The sequence below is a fragment of the Gigantopelta aegis genome, chromosome 6 (genome assembly GCF_016097555.1).
Source record: "Gigantopelta aegis isolate Gae_Host chromosome 6, Gae_host_genome, whole genome shotgun sequence".
Classification (NCBI taxonomy): Eukaryota; Metazoa; Mollusca; class Gastropoda; order Neomphalida; family Peltospiridae; genus Gigantopelta; species Gigantopelta aegis.
This window is the reverse complement of record NC_054704.1, coordinates 72,336,632-72,359,556: the sequence shown is the minus strand read 5'-3', so window position 1 is coordinate 72,359,556 and position 22,925 is coordinate 72,336,632. Positions and strand designations below refer to the sequence as shown.

Sequence of the window (22,925 nt, the reverse complement as noted above, 5' to 3'; positions counted from 1 at the left end):
GTTGCAAACGAATCTCTCCCCCTTTTCCCCGCCCATTCCGCCGCCCATTCCGCCGCGGTTACCAATATGATTGACACCCTTTTCCTTAACTATCTTTTAATTTCCAACCACTAAATCAAGACTTCCGTGGGCGTGGATAAATTTACACCCTTTTCTGGTAACCTCTCCCCCCTTTTTTCGAATAGACTTTGGGGGCAATTAAATTGGTTAAAAATAATTAAATTAAAATTAAATTATAATTGTTTTTATATTTGGGTTGCCCAATCAAATGCGACAAAATTTAAATTAGATTTAGAGCTCTGTATTTTATAGTGATATTTTTTTGGGGAAAACCGCAAATAAATTTTAATAAATATTTTAAAGTCCCATATTTTTAAATTTAGAAATAATAATCAAAATTGTCCCGTAAAGTTTTCTGCCCCGAGTCAGGCCACTGGCATCCAGAGACGGGGCTCGGGATAGACATGCTCGAAACCTTCGTGGTTTGCTGCCCCGAGTCAGGCCACTGGCATCCAGAGACAGGACTCGGGATAGACATGCTCGAAACCTTCGTGGTATAGGAGCATGATAAAACCTTCAAACCAACCCAAGCATTTTGACATGGATTACAACTAATGTTGAGGGTAGAATAATGGAAATACATGGTATCTGAGGTTAGCACATTTTGCCTGAATATGTGTATAATTTTTGCCCGAATTCGAGGTTTCAGCACCTTGTGGGGGGGGGGGGGGGTGCAGTTGTCCCTCTGCCCCCCTATCTCGTACGCTTATGATCCAAAAAATGAATTGAGATTTATCTCCACGTATAAAATGCTAACATGTTTTCTATATTTTATGTCAAACAGACACAAACCTGGTTCAGTCTACCGACACAAATGAACACAAACAACCATACTCTCATACTCTCATACACGTGAAGTAATAGAAACCAACATCTAGGTATTATCACCGACTACTAAAAAGAATTGCTAAAACACCAAGACATAATAACAGAGTAGTCCTATACACTGGCACAGACGAGGAACTCTTCTCCAATGCCTTCACGTTGTGCGGAACACTTTGTATACTGTTCCACGGCTCGTCAGAAGACATGGACTGTCTTTCGCATGTCTTCCCGTCATACCCCGGGGCACAGATGCACCGGAAACCGTCTGCGTACTGCTTGCAGTCGCCGCCATTTTGACACGGCAAATCGGCGCACGTGCTCGCGATTTGTTTCCTTTTAATTTGACAGATATTTCCGGTGAAACCAGGTGCACATTCGCAGAGGAACGAATTTTTTTCGAGCTTTTTACAAACACCGCCGTGAAAACAGGTAATTCCCAGACACGGGTTTAAAGGTGTCTCGCATCTGTAACCAATGAAATCCTTCTGGCAATGGCACACGGGCGTGTAACCCCCACTGCTGATCTTGCACAGTCCGCCATTAAAGCACTCGAAGCCGAGGCAGGGATCAAGGGCAATGTCACAATTACGGCCCAGATACCCGTTGTGGCATTCGCAGTGGTAACCGTTGATTCTGTCACGACACGTCCCTCCTGTAATACGAAAAAAAGGATAATTTTTTTTTTTTTTTTTTTTAAACGACACCGCAAGAGCACATTGATTACTTAATCATCGGCCCTGTAATACAAGAATTTAATTTAATTTTAGTTTTATTTAATGACGCACTCAACACATTTTATTTACGGTTATATGGCGTCAGACATATGGTTATGGACCACACAGATATTGAGAGAGGAAACCCGCTGTCGCCATTTCATGGGCTACTCTTTTTGATTAGCAACAAGGGATATTTTATATGCACCATCCCACAGACAGGATAGTACATACCACGGCCATTGTTAAACCAGTTGTGGAGCACTGGGTGGAACGAGAAATAGCGCAATGGGCCCACCGACAGGAATCGATTGCGCATCAGGCGAGCGCTGTACCACTAAGCTACGTCCCACCCCCCAGGGGTAAAGGGAGAAATCTATATTAAAATGTTTGTTTTGTTTAACGACACCACTAGATCACATTGATTTATTAATCCAATCTTGGAAAGGAAACCCAGTACACTTTTTTCATTAGGTCAGGTCATATCATAGGGCTTTACGTGCACATTCAGAGCAAGCTGTTGTAGCGCACGCCTGTCTTGGGCACCGTCTAGAACAGGCTTTTTTCATTAGTAGCAAGGGATCTTTTATATACACCATCCCATAGACAGAATAGCACATACCACAGCATTTGATATAGCAGTCGTGGTGCACTGGCTGGACGACGATGTCTTTAAGCCCTGGATGCGATCATATTATTTACATCACTAATTTCAAGACTAGGAAAGAAATTAAAAAAATATTAATTTTTCATTTTATTTCAACTTATTTTCGTGCTTATATCCAATTAAGGTTCAAGCACGCTGTCCTGGGCACACACCTCAGTTATCTCGGCTGTCTGTTAGTTGTTAATTGTTAGTGGTTAGTGAGAGAAAAGAGGGTGTAGTGGCCTTACACCTACTCATTGAGTCTTGCTCTGGGTGGGAGCCGGTAGCGAGCTGCGAACCCATTACCTACCACCCATGGCTTAACCTTAACTGTAACCTTATTAAAACAATGAGAGACTCTCACCATTAAAACACGGGCTCGATTCACACTCGTCTATCTCTGACTCGCATTCCAGTCCCGTGAATCCAGGGGGACACAAACACATCCATTCAGCGTCTACTCGCCGACAGGAGGCGTTGTTCCGACAATCCAGGTCACCGCACATCGTCTCCACGTGCTCACAACGTCTGCCTCCGAAACCTCGTCTACATCGGCAGTGTCGTTGTCCGCCACTGTCCTGTGAAAACATACTTAGTTCGTAAAATATTGATACGTCAGTGGCACGGTATGACACCGAACCGTAAATTTTTAAGGTTAGAGTTTGTTTTGTTTAACGGAAGGACTAGAAGCTGAGCACATTCAGGGCGGATCTAGGTGGGGGGTGGGGGGTGGGGGGGGGGAATGGGCCCGGTCCTTCCCTAAATTTTGCGACAGTTATAATTTTACTATATATTAATTTTCATTTTCTTTTTACGATCCCACTCCAAACCTCCCCCAAAGTTCCCTTGGCATTCCGCCTCATGTCATTCCCAGTCTGCAGCTCCACGCGTTAAGACGTGTTTGTTTCGCTTGTGCACACTGCACGTGCTTTCGTGTGCTCGACTTGGGGGTCCTTCGTTTCGTTGTTTTTGTCAGCGAAATGAAGTTTTCTACTGGGATGTATGCGGCTATTGGAACTGACTGAACGCTGGAACGCTTCTCGTTTCGACAGTCTGCACCAATAGGTTGGATTCTTTTTTAGCGAGATTCCTTGCCTCCACGTCATGTCTCCGTCTGAATGTCGACTGGGTTTTTTCGTGACTCGTATGACGGCCATTATGCAGAACGCCACTGTTGTTCGCGTTTTGTCTCTACATGTCCGAGCCTGACCTAGCAGCACTGGAAGATTGACCGCCCCACTCTAAGAAGAAATAGGAAGCGGGGTCGGCCCCTACTACTCTTTTTCTAGACTTTACCTTGCTTTATAGTGATACCATCTCGTATCCCCCGGAGTCGGGCCCGTCCGTACCACTATACCAACCCATGACGACTAGACTATACCCTAGTCTGATACTCTCTCTCGTTCAGACGGATCCGGCTTCTCAAGATCTGTATTTCAGCACAGCACTACACCTTCAACGTCTATCGACTGTCAATCTAGGGGTTTTCTTGATAGGATGCAACCCATCTCGTCCCTTTAAGCTGTGCACCCAAACGGCCTTAACGAGGCCACTCGCATGGACATATCGATCGGACTTTAAACTTTTAGATCTGCGTTCAAAATTTTATGTCGAAATTACTTCTTTTTTAAAATATTATTAAATAGTCCGATCCTCTCTTCTTTCTCTTATTTAATTTTGGACTGTCCTCCTAAAATGCTCCAAATTATATAAATATTCGGCCGAGCAGTCAATTCTTTTTTATTTTCAAAATTCTGCCCATTTTTACCCCCCCCCCCCTCCACCCCCTCCATCCCGAGTCAGGCCACCGATCTTATCGGAGGTCGGACTCGGGATGGGCGTGTTCGAAACCCTAGTGGTATATGGGCACGTTAAACTAGTTATCATCATCATGTCATTGCCCCCCCCCCCATCTAAATGGATTTTCTGGATCCGCCACTGACAATGGTTAATTAACCATAGGTAATTGGTGAGCTCCATGGTCTAGTAGATAAGCTGCTGGACAATCAAGCTGACGACAGTGGTTCAAATCCGGTCAAAGCTGGCTCACACATTATTCATCTTTCTCATCTATCACCCTCTGCCTATCATTCTCATTATCTTAAAGGGACACACCCTAGTTACGGCTAGTTGTTAACCATTACGGCGTTGTTTTTCGCTATGAAACTCATTTTTTTCACAAATAAAATTGCACTTTACTTACCGTTTATTATTTAGAATATACATTTCCATTCACCTGAAGTGTTTTTTGGTAATCCTGGTAATCCTGGTGTTTGTAATACAACATACATTTTTCGTATTTCTTGAATACGGACGCACGTTTGAGAAAAAACCGTTGAGCAGACAAGGTCTAATCTATTTTTAGAGGGGATATTTCCATTTCAATGTCACAGACGTTGGTATACCACGTGACCGTTATCATTTTGGTTCGGTTTGTTTTCTCGTGCACGGTTCGCGCAATTAACATCCGATTTGTTGTTGTTCATTTGTGAGATTTTTCTTCACAGTTCGTGAACATTTTCAGTAACAATAAAGTTCAGACAAGTAAGTGTCTCAATACAAAACGTTACAAACCCTTAAAACCAATAATTTTGCTAAGTCTTACGATATCTGGAGAGGGGATTCAACCAGGACAGAACAGTTAGAACATGTCCAGGAAAGGTGAAACGAACGCACCCCAAGTCTGTGAAATTTGTGGTGACGTAGGCATTGTTGTGCTGCGAGCGACATCTACCGGTGACATCAAAATACTAACTTTCAAAATTATTTCAAGCAATTGGGACATGGGGATTCCCATGGTATTTATCGATATAAAACCTTGTTTTTCACTCCATTTGATAAAAACGTGATCTAAGTGTGTTACAGGTTTGTAGATTAACCAAATTATAATTTATTTTCGCTAGATGGAACTAGGGTGTGCGGCTTTAATATAAAAAAAAACTTTCCAATTTCTCCCACGATTTCGATCTGTTTCGACCCTTTCTGTCAATTTCCTCTGACTCTTGTCTTCTGAATTGTCCACACCATCGCCTACCTGTCTCAACTTCCTCCACAGGTGCAGTCTCTGTGTATTTCCCTGCACCCACCTGGCATCCTCGTCCTCTGCCGCTAATAAAGCTGGTCTGACCCACAGCACTAACTAACGACCGCCGGTAGTAGGGGTGCATAGTTGGTGGTTACAAGTGCCTCTTAACAATGCCAGAAGTAACTACTGAAGACTCCCTGAAGTGGTCAGACTAAGCCCACAGCTAAAAGTTGATGGGGAATGGCAGGTGTGGCACAGATAACCACAAGAGACAAGCATCTGTCGCGGTTGGAGAGACAAGGACTGGGATGTGGAGGTGGACAGCGAAAGAAGTTGAAAGATAGGAGGAGTTGCCAGATCGGGAAGAAATGAGATGGAATTCAAAGGAGAGGAAGGAAAGGGGGCAGTGGGGGAAAAAACCCCAAAACCCCCAACCCCATCGGTAATTGGGAATTGAGAACTCTATTAACGTGCCCATATCCTTAAAGGGACATATCCTAGTTTTTAAACACTAAGGCATATTTTTTACTATTAGAGCCATTTTTGATAACTGAAATCATACTTTACTTAGATTTTATTGTTCAGATTATCCATTTCCGTACATTCTAAGTGTTTTTGGTCATCCTAGTGTTTTTAATATCACAAAATGCATTTCTCATATTTTTAAAAACGCACGTGCGTCTGAGAAGTAACATATATGGAGTCCAGTTTTAATCTATTTTTAGAGGGTATTTCACCATTTCAAAGTCACAGACTTATGTTTCAATCAATTGTAACTTTATCCAATTGTGTTACAAGTTTGTAGATTAACTAAATTTAGTGTTAATTTTCACGGGTTGAAACTAGGGTATGCCCCTTTAAAGGTTCAGGCACGCCAACCCCGGATCCAGTCTTTGACATCGCCAGTGGCTGGTTCCGGGGCCCAATCGGTAATTGGATGTCATACAAATGGAACATTCTAATAAAGGCTCATGTGGACTGAATGCGGCGCGTGCGTACGATCCAATGTTGCATGTAATGCGTCTACGGCGTGTTGCGTTTTGGGAATACACACCATATTACGGTTATTTCATTGCGGCTGGCCGCATGCGTTTTACAGACGCACGCATCTAGACTTGACACACTCAATGAAACTAATGATTTTCAATACACATTTATATAAACAGGACAGCGAATACCACGGCCCGTGGTATACCATGCCGGACGTGGAGCACTAGTTAAGACAGGGTACAACCCCCCCCCAACCCCCCCCCCCCCCAAAAAAAAAACCCCAAACAAACCCAAACAAACCCAACCCTACAGGGAATGGGACCACCGAAGGTGTTGATCCTTCGATCCAATCACCACAGATACTCTCTACCGACTGGGCTAGGTCCCGCCAGTGCAAGTATTATATAAAAATAGTTTGTTTTGTTTAACGACACCACTAGAGCACATTGATTTATTAATCGGCTATTGGATGTCAAACATATGCTAATTTTTATATATCGTCATTAGACGAAACCTGCTACATTTGTTTTTCTAATACAGCAAGGGATTATTTATATGCACTTTCCCACAGACAGGATAACACATACCATGGCCTTTGATATACCAGTCGTGGTGCACTGGCTGTGCAAGTATTAATGCACAGTTTCGAGGTCGATGTAGTTCAGTCGTATTTCACTCGCCTGAGGTATGATGGGTCGTGGGATCGGTTGTCCTCAATGGACTCGATTGTTTTATTCCCCAACCAGTGCCCCACTACTCGTACATCAAAGGATACACGCAAACCTTTAGATAATATTTGTATAAAAAATCAGCAGATGGGAAAACATTGAACAAATCAATAGTCTACTTTATTTTATTTATTTTCTTCCAGTGGATTATGGTATTATTATCAATTATTGACCGTCACTGAGGGCAATATCATGTTTTATGGACCGAAGAAATTGATATTGACCGAGGCCAACGGCCAACGGCCGAGGTCAACATCAATTTCTTCGGTCCATAAAACATGACATTGCCCCAAATGCGGTCAATAATTGTTTTATTACATAATGTCATCCATAAGACTCGTACATTCCTGCTTTACCACTATTTACGGACGGTCATGTGACTGGTTTTCGACCAATAAGAATACAGATATATTCTCATTATGTAATAATAAAGCGTATAGCATCAAGTGGTTATTTAGGCAACAACCTTTCAGTTTCGAGTTAAAGGTCCCAATATTTTTTGTTTTTAATTCAACACATCTGATTGGATATACACAAAAATCAGCCACATATAAAACTAAAATTGGTACATGATAGTAAAATCACTCATATACGTTGACAAATAATAATAGTAATAAAAAAACCCAACAGGATTATCCCCAAATTGATTTCAGATATTTTACATAATATAAAAAAGTACTGGAACTCACCGAACATTCTCCGTTGTTGAGACAGAATCCACGAAAACACGTCTCAGACTCACAGCTAGGTCCTGTGAACCCGGATGGACACGTGCAGGTGTAGTTGCTGACGCTGTCGTAGTGGCAGATGCCTCCGTGTTGACACGGCTTGTAGTGATCGCAGTATTTGTTGTCTGAACAGATAAATTAAATTAAATTAACTTAAATCACGATGAGTTGTACCTACCCAAGTAGCCTAATCATTATAAATACAGGAAGAAGGAAGGACATGTTTTATTTAACGATGCACTCAACACATTTTATTTACGGTTATATGGCGTCGGGCATATGGTTAAGGACCACACATATATTGAGGGAGGAGACCCGCCGTCGCCACTTCATGGGCTACTCTTTTCGATAAGCAGCAAGAGATCTTGTATATGCACCATCCCATAGACAGGTTAGCACATATCACGGCCTTTGATGTACCAGTCGTGGTGAACTGGCTGGAGCGAGAAATAGCCTAATGGGCTCACTGATGGGGATCGATCCCAAACCGACCGCGCATCAATCGAGCGCTTTACCACTGGACTACGTCTCGCCCCAAATATAGGAAGAGATCAGTTAAAATATTAAAGCGGCAGTATCCGGAATATTTTTTATTATTTAAGAATATAGAACAGAAAATCCAATTACATTTGGTGCATATATGACGCCGCACTCCGCATTGGTTTCACTACGCTGGCTTATCCAGGTCAAAAACAAAGTCAGTATTTTGAAAGTGGGATACTTTTGACGGGCTCCTACCAATCTCGGTTTTCATTGGCTTATCACAAGTGTGAAATTCCCCAACAAGAGATCACGCGAGATTTCGCAATTTTTGAATAAATTTAACTGTCTTGATTGAGGGGTCGTCTCATATCTCCAAAACATGTTTATATCCGTAAAGGTATGGTACAACGCCTTTCCTGGCGTCGGTGGGTGGGGGATTTGCCTTGAAATTTTGCCAGCTGTTGGCATACGCGTTACATGTAAGGGGGTGTTACTAATTACGTAACGCTCTAGGGATAGAGGAAGAGAATACTATGTTCGATTTACGTAACATTTTTCAAGACTATATGTTATTTTTATTCATTACTTAGACCTAAAAAGGTGTTTTTTGGAAATGCGCGGTCAGTCTAGGATCGATCCCTATCGGCGGGTATATAAAAGACCTGTCTGTGGGATGGTACATATAAACGATCCCTTGCTAAAAAAAATAAAATGTAGCGGGTTTCCAAGGCGCGTGTGCAGGGATTTCAGCGGGGTTGGGGTTATAGACTGTGTAGAGCGAAGTTTATATGGGGCCATGCTCCCCCAGAAAATACATTTAAATTTTATTTAAGCTTGGGCAAGTAAGGGTTTCGACCTCCAATACCCCCCCCCCCCCCCCCCCCACATGCACCCGATTCCTCTCTAAGATTATATGTCAAAATTACCAAATGTTAGACATCCAACAGCAGATGGAAGGAAGGATAGGATATGTTTTATTTAACGACGCACTCAACACATTTTATTTACGGCTGTATGGCGTCGGATGATTATTAAATCAATACGCTCTAACTTTGATATCATTAACCCCCCCCCCCATAACTTTACCCTTTCTAAACGAAAGAATATGTATTTGAATTTGTCGATTTTAACACGTTAAATTAAGAAGTGAAAACGTTCATTGTCTACTTAGTATATTTTATTTAAAAATATATACATGAGTAATGTGTTACTAGTATACAAACTAAACTTTGAAAGTTCTACTAACACTTTATAAAATATTAATTCTAAAATAGGAAGGTACGATTGTCGATAATACGTTGTCAAGATCAAACCGGTTTTAATGAAAAACTAGTACCGTATCCTCAACCGAACGTTCTTCGTAAGTTTTTGAGACGAACCCTACAATTTGAAATCGGCAAACGCACGTGTTAACTAAAACTGACAACAGGCTGTCGTTGGTGCTTTGCCGAGCTATGGCGGCACAGGCGACGAATCAAGCGTATACTTTTGACGATCTCCATTCATAGCGAACATACACGAGTTTTTTAAAAGTGCATTTGAGCTTGTATTTCATATTTGTACATGATGTTATAATATGGTAACCAGAGAATGTAACTTTAAAAAATAAGGCCAAAGATCAGCCAGCTAACGGTCGCGAACTATTTAATTGATTCCCAACGCGGCCATTTGGTTTACCGTGAAGCGTTTTTTTTTTTGCTCAGTCTGGCTAAATTCCGCGAAGGGCATCATGCGTGTGCAGGGAGGGGGGGGGGGGTGTGTGTGTGTCGGAAGTCAAAACCCCTCCCTGCTAAAAAACCAACAAACATTTCAATATATTTTCTCGACCCCCCCCCCCCCCCCCCCCCCCCCCCCTTAAACGTCGCTCGCCAGTTTAGACCCCAACCCTGCTAAAATACCTTTCCAGCTGAACAAAATGGCCATTTTAAAACTGTTTTGTTTGTTAACCCGGGGCAACCCTCATTATCAAGACAATAATATTATTTGCACTCGTCAGGTTTAGTCATTCGTACAACATTGGGGCGGGACGTAACCCAGAGGTAAAGCGCTCGCTTGATGCACGGACGGTTTAGGATCGATCCCCGTCGGTGGCCCCATTGGGCTATTTCTCATTCCAGCCAGTGCTCCACAACTGGTGTAACAAAGACCGTGGTATGTACTATCCTGTCTGTAGGATTGTGCATATAAAAGATCCTTTGCTGCTAATCGAAAAAGAGTAGCCCATGAAGTGGCGACAGCGGGTTTCTTCTCTCTATATCTGTGTGGTCCTTAACCATATGCCATATAATCGTAAATAAAATGTGCTGAGTGCGTCGTTAAATAAAATATTTCCTTCCTTCCTTCGTATATCAGTCTAATTGAAATCAATCTGTATTCTTCGCCATGAGCAAAACCAAAACGAGCTGAAGATCGCTCACCTGAAATAGTGCTAGGCAAGTTTCAGTTACAAATTATTACACGTTTTACGGCATTTAGGCGAGTATAGAAGCGAGCACGAGCAAAGTCGAAGATCTTACTGTCCACTCCTACTTTAAATGTGCGTCAGTAGATATAATTACCTCAAGTGGCATAGTGTGTCGAGATAGATCTAGCATCAGTGTTTTAGCGTGTCCACTGTTCAGGCAAACTTTTAAACAACCAATCAAAACACCGCTAGCATACATTTTACAGGACTAAACAAGCAGTGACATTTTTTTTTTTCAAATTTAACTAAATACTCAGCAAAATTTAATTATGGTTATATAGCATCGGACAAATGGTTAAGGACCACAAAAGTAATGATAAGAGGAAAATTGCTGCCGGCATACAATGGGCTACTTTTTATTTTCGTTTAACAGCTAGAGATCGTTTATATGCAGCATCCCACAAACAGGGTAGTACATACCACGGCCTTTGTATCAAGTTGTTTTAAAATTTATTATATAACATTTAGTGAAATATCTTAAAATATCAGTGAAATAAAAGTGTTATCAGTCACTCAGTGACGATAACACATTTTAGAGTGAAAATTTCACTATTTCACTCTTAAATGTGTTATAGTCACTGTAGAAAGTGCTATCTTCACTGTAAGAAAGCCGGAACTATTTTGCTGATGGCATTTTAAAAATAACGGTAAACTGACAAAAGTTATATAATAAATAGAAAATTTCATGTTTTTTGTGAAGTTTGCAATCATATCACACTCGTAGCGCAGGCGCGACTCTTGAGATATGATTGAACACTTCACTCAATGAGATATAAATCATATTTGACAAAAATTCATAAAAGTTTGATACGTTTTTAAACTTGATAAATGGTATCTAGCGGACACAAATGTATTATTCTATTTCTTACATATCCTTAAAAACCAGGTTTTAAGCAAATTTTAACATCTTTTTCGACTAAAAGTTATTTAAAGCCGTTGCACTTGTAGCTAACTTATACGTCACAGACACATCAAGCTCAGGTTAATTATATGTCACAGTCTAATCGATTTTCATCGTGTAGTTTTTCATTGTTTGTATAGCACTGGTGACCAGGTCATCACAGTCATCACTGGAGCAGCCAGTCGTATGTCTTGAAATTGTTAACACACGTACATGTGTTAACAACCATGTGTTATCAAAAATAACGCATGGTGTTCTCACCAACGGATGTGTAAGAAACCTGTTTTGTAACAAGCACCTGCTAACGATTTCACTAGTATTCTCTCTGTCACATTAATATTAAGCGCCATATCTTTGGCGTGTTCGGGAGATCGAGTACAGGCGTACCATTTGACTGGTACCATCGACTTTTATCTTATCGCATTCATCTAACGTTAGGTGCAAAAACCAGTCGTGCGAACGACCGCAATAGCTTGCTCTACTCAACATGCTCCAGACGGATCGAAAAGACGTTCGCAGACTGTTTAATACGCTTCACGTCAAACCGAATGACTACACTAGATTCCAGTCAAATAGTTCACGAGCGTTAGCGTCTGAAGTGTTTCGTAATGCTGTGGAACGTTTGGGTCTATTAAAGAAAGAAAGAAATGTTTTATTTAACGACGCACTCAACACATTTTATTTACGGTTATATGGCGTTAGACATATGGTTAACAGATTTTAAGAGGAAACCCGTTATCGCCACTACATGGGCTACTCTTTCCGATTAGCAGCAAAGGATCTTTTATTTGCGCTTCCCACAGGCAGGATAGCACAAACCATGACCTTTGTTGAACCAGTTATGGATCACTGGTCGGTGCAAGTGGTTTACACCTACCCATTGAGCCCTGCGGAACACTCACTCAGGGTTTGGAGTTGGTATCTGGATTAAAAGTCCCATGCCTCGACTGGGATCCGAACCCAGTACCTACCAGCCTGTAGACCGATGGCCTAACCACGACGCCACCGAGGCTTGTGTTTGCGTCTATTTAACACTGGGTATTCTGACTTTTTAAGTAGAATATATGATGTATCTAAAAGGTTGATTCTACCTTGTCACTAACCTACTGAACAGAAAGAACCGCTCCACCCCTCGTGGCAAATACATTGCCAGGCATCTCTACAGTAACCATGGAGACAACTCGGAAACGGTATACATTCCTGACAGTTCATCCCTCGCCACCCTAGACGACATCTGAAAAATATTTTAAAAAAAGAAATACATACAACACAAATATATATTTAAAATTTATATAACTCTTTTACTTTTAAATTTCAGCCAGTTTTAATATTCAAAACTTAAATTACTGGAATATTGGCGGCCATTTTGCAATTCATATATGTAATTCCAGACCAAGCGGACACCCTGACTTACACAAATCAATAGAGAAAAATATATACAAAATTGTCAGGCTCATTAAAAAAAAGCTCATTTGCCTGCCGGAGTAATAACTAAATTGTACTTGTTAATCACAATTATGTTTACTGACAGAAACTTAAGAATTATACAAAAATATACACTTGATGGTATGAAAATTGTATGCCTATGTTCCTACCTGCATTCATATGGCCTGTCACAAAAACCGTGAGACTTCGTACACATATCAGTACATTTTGCTGAAAAATATGCAGAATAAAGAATATAACATACATACATACATACATACATACATACATACGCACGCACGCACGCACGCACGCACGCACACACACACACACACAAACACACATACACACACATATATATATATATATATTAGGTCATATCGAAGCACAAATATGTATTTCGCACTAAAGTACTAACAAATTTATACCTCCATCATGTTTTTTTTATTACATATTATAGGGTTTATGAAAATCATTAGAATGAAAAACCCCCAACTGAAACCTGTATTAGCATTATGAAGGAACGAAGGAAATGGTTTATTTAACGACGCACTCAACACATTTTATTTACGGTTATATGGCGTCAGATATATGGTTAAGGACCACATGGATATTGAGAGAGGAAACCCGCTGTTGCCACTTCACGGGCTACTCTTTTTTTTCGATTAGCAGCAAGGGACTTTTTTTATTCACCATCCCACAGACAGGATAACACATACCACGGCCTTTGATATACCAGTCGTGGTACACTGGCTGGAGCGTGATATAGCCCAATGGGCCCACCGACGGGGATCGATCCCAGACCGACCCCGCATCAAGCGAGCGCTTTACCACTGGACCACGTCCCGCCCACTAGCATTATGATGACCTGTCACTATATATATTTAATAACAGACGTAGTAAACATCAAACAGTTGTCTTTTATAGGTTAAAATTGTCATAGTGACTATGTAATATCAACACACAATGAAGACATACAATCTGAAACAGACTGTACTAGACATGACGTCATTACATCTGATAGTTATGCAGTATATTGTGTTAGGCTCAGACTGTCAACTGCCACGACGAAGTGGGCCGACTCGACAGTTGCGATGCAAATTTTCCCCAACGCCCGACTTACGACAGATTCGCTCAGATTAACAACTAATGGGTTAAACGACGAGAATCGAGTTGTAAGAGCGCTGAGACTAGCAAATGGACAGTCGCAGAAGTCGTGAGATCATAAAGTCGGCCAACTTTGTGCTGGCATTTGGTAGTCTTCATCTAGCATACGTGACAGTATGAATGGACTTTATAAAGTCTGGTTTAAGCTCCCAAGTATTTTGATGCAATTTGTAATGTTTCATCTATAAAAGACAATTTTTACAGTGTTTATTATGCCTGTTATTTGTATATAGTAACATGTTATTATAATGCTAATACAGTTTCCAAGTTTAACCTTAAATGGTCAGAAGTACGTTAACAGAGTACCCTAACCTGATCACTCTACCCCCCCCCCCCCACCCCCACACACACAACATGATCTTAACAATTATTACATGTATGATAGTCTGAATATCAAAGAACAAAGGTTTCATTGGCAAAACACATTTATTGGGCGTGTTTTGGTCCATTTATGCAAAATTGCATGGATGTAAGCATTAAAAATGTTATGTATTATTAATATTTAAACAGAAGTGCAGGCCTATTGTGTTTTGACACTTATTTCATTCAAAACCACAATTTCTAGTTAGCAATGTAATCTACATTTTTGTTGTCTTTAAAAGAAGACTAAAAATCCGCCGTATACAGATAGACTATCTTTAAATGATTACAGAATTATTTGGGTGTATCATGTAAAGCGGACTTCCGGGCTATAAATGAACAGATTCGCAATAAATTGCTCCGCTTCATACATCCAAGGTAAGATATAAAGAATCCGTAATCAACCGAGGTGTTCCGAACGCTGCATCTTTAAGTGTCGTGTTTATTTTTGATAGCTTGTGAGATTTCGATTTGTAACCTATATGTCGAAAACTCAGTTCACACGACCATAAATATTTAATGATAAAACATTGGGACAGTTTTTTTGAGTATACCTTTAGCTGTCTGATAAAATAATAGATAAGATTTACAAGGAACATATACTAAAATGCAAAGGTTATTGTGACATGGATTGTTTGGAGTAATAAATTTGTGAATGGATTTATGGATGTAAACCAGAGAAAATGTGCATGAAACAGCTCGAAGAAATGCAACCAATCAATTGTTGCAGCGATTGCATGCTTTGTGCAAAAAAACATGGAATGTTCGGGAGAAATCCTGTCCAGTGTTCACCATAAAAGGCCAGACATTCAGTCGCAAATCAGTATCACTCTGTGCAGCCTTCAGAAGTCCAGAAGTCAGAAAAACACCATTAGTGAATTGTTTGATGCAATTTTGTCATGCCACGCTTCGGTGAAAATGACAGATGGCGAGTCATAGGGATGCTTGAATCTGGGACCTCGCTGCGTGACGTCCAATCTAATTAAAATTAACTCCACTATTACATGTGGATCTAACAGCAGTCCGTTGGAGCTCATGTCCAACAGACCTTTCATTCGACCAGGGGGCGGGACGTAGCTCAGTGGTACAGCGCTCGCTCGATGAACGGTCGGTCTGGGAACGATCCCCGTCGGTGGGCCCATTGGGCTATTTCTCGTCACAGCCAGTGCACCACGACTGGTATATCAAAGGCCGTGGTATGTGCTATCCTGTCTGTGGGATGGTGCATATAAAAGATCCCTTGCTGGTAATCGGAAAGAGTAGCCCATGAAGTGGCGACAGCGGGTTTCCTCTCTCAATATCTGTGTGGTCCTTAACCATTTGTCTGACGCCATATAGCCGTAATTAAAATGTGTTGGGTGCGTCGTTAAATAAAACATTTCTTTCTTTCTTTCTTTTCATTCGACCAATCAAAACCTTACTTGCAAAATCATGCCAGTGATTTGAAAAGAATTTGAAAACATTCGGGATTATGCCGAGGGGATACGAAATGATTCAGGTGAATTACGATGTATGCTGGAAACTAATTGCAATATAAAATTTTATATAACAGAACCGTGATGGTATAGCCATAAAATCTGTTTATACTAGTATACAATCCAGAGTTTATTACTGCACTTTTCTCCCTGTTTTTTTCAATGTTGAAATAGACCAACAAGTTCACCTATTGCATAAATAGTCTCGCCCGATATTTTTAGAATTTGTATGCTCCCGAATAACGCTATAAAAATCGAAGTGTAATTGGTCGATATTTAAATTGTTATTTATATATGAAATGTCACCTGGACATGAGATCTACTGATAGACCCAGTAGAGCTAATTTTAATAAAATTGCGTGACGTCGCACGTCAATTCAACGTCCACAGAGACACCATATGGCACTTATGGCAACGATATCAACAAAACAACCAGGTCAAGGACCGTCCCCGTAGCGGCCGACCACCCGTTACAGCCCCTAACCCTAACCCTGATCCTTCCTCAGATCTCGAATGGCATTCCCAGGAACTTTCTCCAGCGTTTAGTGGCCTCAATGAGACGACGGTGCCAGGCCTGTATCATTGCTCAAGGTGGACACACTCGCTACTGATTGTGTGAACTTCGCTCTGGACCCCTTCTAGTGATGTGGCTAATTTGCATATGGCAGGTGCGCCTTTTTTATGGACTATTGCTCGTTTCCATACCTTCTGACATTTCTCTTTCTATGTTACAACGTTTCATACACGGTAATAAAAACTTACCATCAATTATTTTTGTCTTTTGTGTGTCACAATAACTTTTGCCTTTTAGTATAATTATATCTAAGTAACATCGAAGAACTCTGTCCTGGGGCCCGTTTTATGAATCGATCTTAGCACTAAGATCACCTATAGTCCGTCTCATCATTCTATAAAACTGTTTTTTGAAAATAATTTCAGTTTGGTTTCACATAAGAAGAAAGTAAAGGTGTTTTGGAAATTACACAAAAATACTATTTGTGTTTGCAATTAACAAATCAGTCGTAACTACCTTATGCACTATTGTCCGGTTGTCTGAACAAGGAACCGATGCATTGGAATATCAGTATTTAATGAATAATTTTAAAAATTATATTAAAACATATTACTTATTATTTAAACCCATGCCAACTAAAAAAACAAACATGTTTTTACAAAACATTGTGAAAATAAAATTCTTTATTAAAAAATTACCATCAAATTATATATATATATATATATATATATATATATATATATATATATATATTAATCTCATTTTTAACACAGCGGTGAAAACAAAATGCTACAACTGCCTTAGCTGCATTGCTATCGAAGGGGGCGGGACTGCTCCCCCTGTCCCCTATCTCGTACGCTTATGTTTATACACCTATCAATTAATCAGTCTGGAGTCGATGATAGCACAGACGCGTCGATTTTAACGATAGATGATGAGTTTTCAGAAAAAGAAGACTACCAATTACTTTCATTTTCAAGACAGTCTCTGAGGCGTCACATGCCAAACCAAAAACCTAACAAGAATCTAGACATGACTTAATCATTCCATTTTCTCATTCCTGATAACACTTTTTTTTTCTCTCGCCAGATAATTTAGTTTTTTGTACATGGAAAATCGCATTTTGAAAAAACTGATAAAAATTTAATTAAATGTTTGATGTTTAAAGAAAAGATGAAAACATTAGTCAATGCCAAAAGGCGACGTCGGTGCAGCATGTTGCGATCTCGATATCAGTGGCTTGGGTGGGAATATCATCTGTCAGGGATGTTTAACTTATAAACGATGATACCAATCAGACAATATGTATCACTGGGGATGGGTTAACGGTATATCACCACTAGATGTGACCCATGCTACGCACGGTAAACTTCAGATGGGGTTGGTGGCCTTACGCTTCTTTTTTTTTCTCTTTTTTTTTACCCCCAAAATATGACCGCAGTGTAAATAACCAACCCTCATTAGTCGAGGTGATATACACACACGGCCGCCGTGTATACAGCCACTTCTGTGTTAAGGAAGGAAATGGTTTATTTAACGACACACATTTTATTTACGGTTATATGGCGTCGGACATATCGTTAAGAACCACATATATATTGAGAAAGGAAACCCGATATTGACACTTTATGGGCTACTCTTTTCGATTAGCAGCAAGGGATCTTTTATATGCACTATCCCATAGACAGGATATCACAAACCACGGCATTTGATGTACCAGTCGTGGTGCACTGGCTGGAGCGAGAAATAATCAAATGGGGCCACTGACGGGGATCGATCCCAAACCGACCGCGCTTGTACCACTGGGCTACGTCTCTCCCCTCTTCTGTGTTAAATAACAAAGATGGCAAAGTTTGTTTTATTTAACGACGCCACTAGAGCACATTGATTTTTTATCTTATCATCGGCTATTGGACGTCAAACATATGGTCATTCTGACACTGTTTTTTAGAGGAAACCCGCTGTCGCCACTACATGTAGTACATGGGCTACTCTTTCCGATTAGCAGCAAGGGATCTTTTATCTGCGCTTCCCACAGGCAGGATAGCACAAACCATGGCCTTTGTTGAACCAATTATGGATCACTGGTCGGTGCAAGTGGTTTACACCTACCCATTTAGCCTTGCGGAGCACTCTCTCAAAGTTTGCAGTCGGTATCTGGATTAAAAATCCCATGCCTCGACTGGGATCCGAACCCAGTACCTACCAGCCTGTAGACCGATGGCCTAACCTCGACGCCACCGAGGCCGGTCATCAAAGATGAAGATCTCCGTTACGGTTATAGTTATGGAATTCATCTTGTAAAAAAATAAAAATGGTAGTCGACTGAACCCGAGGCAAAACGATCGTTGCGAAATGCAGCATAGGATAGGTATAGGAAAAAGGCGGTCGGTCCCATGTATCATAAAACGTTTCATATTTTATTTATAAAAGTTTCAACAGTGTTTTGAAGGAGGCTTCTAATAAAATATACATGATACACACTGAAGATTATGATTCTAAACACGAAATCATCGGCCATTAGATGTCAAACATTTGGTAATTTTGACTTATAGTCTTAGAGACGAAACCTGCTACAATTTCCCATTAGTAGCAAGGGATCTTTTATATGCACCATCCCGCAGACAGAATAGAACATACCACGACCTTTGATATATACCAGTCGTGGTGCACTGGCTAGAACGAGAAATAGCCAAATGGGCACACTGACGGGGATCGATACCAAATTGACCATGCATCAAGCGAGCGTTTTACCACTGGGCTGCGTCCCGCCCCCAACAAATGTTAAAGTCCTTAATGTACGGAAACCTACGTCCAGACTTAATTAGAAACATTTTAAAGTATTCTACTCGTACTTGCTTACCCAGTTTATATGGTGTTGCCATAACGTTAAATACCTCACACTTTAATTAATTAATTAATTAATTAATTAATTATTTATTTATTTTTAACTGTACTGTCCCTGTACTTGCTTACCTTTGTCACAGAACTCTCCCTCCCACCCAGTTTATATGGTGTTGCCATAACGTTAAAGACCTCAGACTTTAATTAATTAATTATATTTGATTAAATGATTAATTAATTAATTATTTATTTTTAACTGTACTGTCCCTGTACTTGCTTACCTTTGTCACAGAACTCTCTCTCCCACCCAGTTTATATGGTGTTGCCATAACGTTAAAGACCTCAGACTTTAATTAATTAATTATATTTGATTAAATGATTAATTAATTAATTATTTATTTTTAACTGTACTGTCCCTGTACTAGCTCACCTTTGTCACAGAACTCTCCCTCCCACCCAGACAGACACAGTCTCGTTCCGTTGCCCCCACACAGGTAGTGTCCGAACCGGTCATCTCTCTCGCGACAGAGGATGTCGCAGCCGGCGCCATAGTAGAACTGGTCACAGATGACGCGGTAGCTGTACCTCAGCTCCACCGTCTGGCTGATGCGGCTGTGGTTCTGCCATGTAAGCGACGGCAGCAGTTTGCCCACTCTTGATACACGAGCTATCAGGTTGGTTGGGTCTGAATTAAAAGCAAAACATTTATTTTGTTTAACGACATCACTAGAGCACATTGATTAATTAGTCATCGGCTATTGGATGTCAAACATTTGGTAATTCTGACCCGTAGTCATCAAAGGAAACCCGCTACATATTTCCTAATGCAGAAGGGATCTTTTATATGCACTTTCCCCACAGACAGGGTAGTACATACCACGGCCTTTGATATACCAGTCGTGGTGCACTGGATGGAACAAGAAATAGCCCAAATGGGCCCACCGATTGGGATCGATCCCAGACTGACCGCATCAAGCGAACGCTTTACCACTGGGCTACGTCCCATCCCGGGTCTGATTTAAAACACATTGTATTGGTAATACTGATGCCATCATCTTTTTCCTTTCTTTCTTTTTTTTAATGATAAGCCGCGATGGAGTAAAATGAAGATTTTAAAGACATTTTGATGAGAAATGACAAAATGTTAGTACTGGTTATGTTGTAACCAAGAGGACATAATTTGATGACAAGGTAAATTTAAAAAAGACTCCCCCCCCCCCCCCCCCCCCCCAAACACCCAAAGATGACCCCCCAAAAAAACCCAAACCCAAAACCCCACCAACAACATCACACCCAAAAAACTATTTAAAGATGCTAATTTGCATTAATTTAAAAACTCATTAAAAATACATATTTATCTATTATTAATCTATTTGTGCGGACATTAAAACACAACCACTTTATGTTTAAAAAAACAAATGTGTAATTAAAACATTTTTTTTTAACATAAAAATAAAATACAACTTCATCTAATATTAAAGTGAACAGCTGGTAACTTGCCTGTTTTACTTCTGTTGCCATCTGAGTCATGCCAGACTTCTACCACAACACCAAATGATTCCTGAAACAGCGTGTAGAGGACATTATTATTACAACATAAAGCTCATCTGTTCTATAACCAGGTCTTCTCTGTTTAATCGTTCAGCCAGTGTACCACGACCTTGTATTACAAAGGCCGTGGAATGTTTGACGCCATACAACCGTAAATAAAATGTGTTGACTGCGTCGTTAAATACAACATTTCTTTCCTAATTATTAAAACATAAAGCTCATCTGTTCTATAACCAGGGCTTCTCAGTTTAAGATCCTTAAAAATTACTAAACATAACTATAAAATCAAATCATCATTAGGTAAAAAGAAAGTAAAATATAAATTAATATAAATATAAATGTTTTATTTAACGACGCACTCAACACATTTTATTTACGGTTATATGGCGTCAGACATATGGTTAAAGACCACTCAGATATTGAAAGGGGAAACCCGCTGTCGCCATTTCATGGGCTACTCTTTTCGACCAGCAGCAAGGGATCTGTTATATGCACCATTCCACAGACAGGGTAGTACATACCAGGGCCTTTTGATATACCAGTCGTGGTGCACTGGCTGGAACGAGAAATAACCCAATGGGCCCACCGACGGGGATCGATCCCAGACTGACCGTGCATCGAGCGAGCGCTTTACCACTGGGATACGTCTCCCCACCCCCCATCGTACTGGAAAGATTGAACTAGGGTAGTCAAAGACGCTACCCGTAGACGTGGCGGTGGTGGGGGCGGGACGTAGGCTCAGTGGTAAAACATTCGCTTGATGTGTGGTCTGTCTAGGATCGATACCCGTCGGTGGGTACATTAGGCTATTTCTCGTTCGAGCCAGTGCACCACGACTGACATATCAAAGGCTGTTGTATGTGCTATCCTGTCTGCAGGATGGTGCATATAAAATATCCCTTGCTACTAATGGAAATTTTTTTTAGCGAGTTTCCTCTCTAAGACTATATGTCAGAAAAACAAAATGTTTGACATCCAGTAGCCGATGATTAGTAAGTCAATGTGCTCTAGTGGTGTCGTTAAACAAAACAAACTTTAACTTTGACTTCCCGTTACGTCTGAAACAAACAAGTAATCTTAACACACAATTTTCATTTCTCTGGTTAATGGTTTGTAGTATTTATATCCATGGTATATACTTATGTTAATGGTTACAGTTTTAGCCACCTACGTTACTATTGTCGTCTAGGGAATTTAATTTGATGGTAAACACCCTTTGAAAAGCATTCCACCCCCCCCCCCCCCCCCCCCCCCCCCCAAATCACCTAGAGTAATATAAACCGAACTGTATTTAGCCAACAATTGTCGTTAGAGGTAATTTTCCTTAGGTGGCTGCTTAGTACAGATTTAACTGCTCATGTACGTCTTTAATAAAACTTTTTTGAAGGAACCATTTAATGTCACCTCAACAAAAATATCAAAAAACAAGGTTAACACGTTAATGTTCTCACCACCTGTAAAGCTACTGAATCTTCCGTCTCGGCTCATTTAGCATCACGTGCTAAAATTATTTCCATGGGCCGTTTAATATGAGAAGTAAACTTCAAAACATCTGTTATATCATTGCCGTATCTTTGCCGCTAACAGCCGTCTGCTACATTTTGTATCATCTGCCAATTGATTAGAAACAGTTTTAAAACGCAGCGTACATTGACGGTGTAAATAAGCCAGGCCCACGACGTTGTGTGGGTGATCGCCGCGTGTAGTCGTCAAACAGGACGTTAGGCCTGGTTGCCATAAAACATGTCCTGGTTACCATAAAATATGTCCTGGTTACCATAAAATATATAACCCGTCGCAGAACTACATTATCGGTGTAAATAAGACAGGCGCGCAACGTTTTGTGGGTGATGACCGCATGTAGTCGTCAAACCCGATGTAAAGACTGGTTACCATAAAATATGTAACCCGTCGCAGAACTACATTATCGGTGTAAATAAGCCAGGCGCACAACGTTTTGTGGGTGATGACTGCATGTAGTCGTCAAACCGGATGCAAAAACTGGTTACCATAAAATATGTAACCC

General features: G+C 40.6%; 1 protein-coding gene across 1 annotated transcript in view; it reads right to left on the bottom strand.

Moving 5' to 3' along the window:
• Positions 1 to 454: 454 nt before the first annotated feature.
• Positions 455 to 22,925, bottom strand: part of LOC121375764 (delta-like protein D) — a 58,712-nt gene continuing 36,241 nt past the window's right edge. Inside the window, exons 4-10 of the mRNA XM_041503380.1 lie at positions 20,849 to 20,909; positions 19,779 to 20,033; positions 13,159 to 13,219; positions 12,667 to 12,797; positions 7,677 to 7,840; positions 2,609 to 2,822; positions 455 to 1,537 (exon numbers count right to left, since the gene is read on the bottom strand). Of these exons, the coding sequence (XP_041359314.1) occupies positions 945 to 1,537; positions 2,609 to 2,822; positions 7,677 to 7,840; positions 12,667 to 12,797; positions 13,159 to 13,219; positions 19,779 to 20,033; positions 20,849 to 20,909 (1,479 nt within the window). The 3' untranslated portion in view covers positions 455 to 944. The remainder of the gene's footprint in view (positions 1,538 to 2,608; positions 2,823 to 7,676; positions 7,841 to 12,666; positions 12,798 to 13,158; positions 13,220 to 19,778; positions 20,034 to 20,848; positions 20,910 to 22,925) is intronic.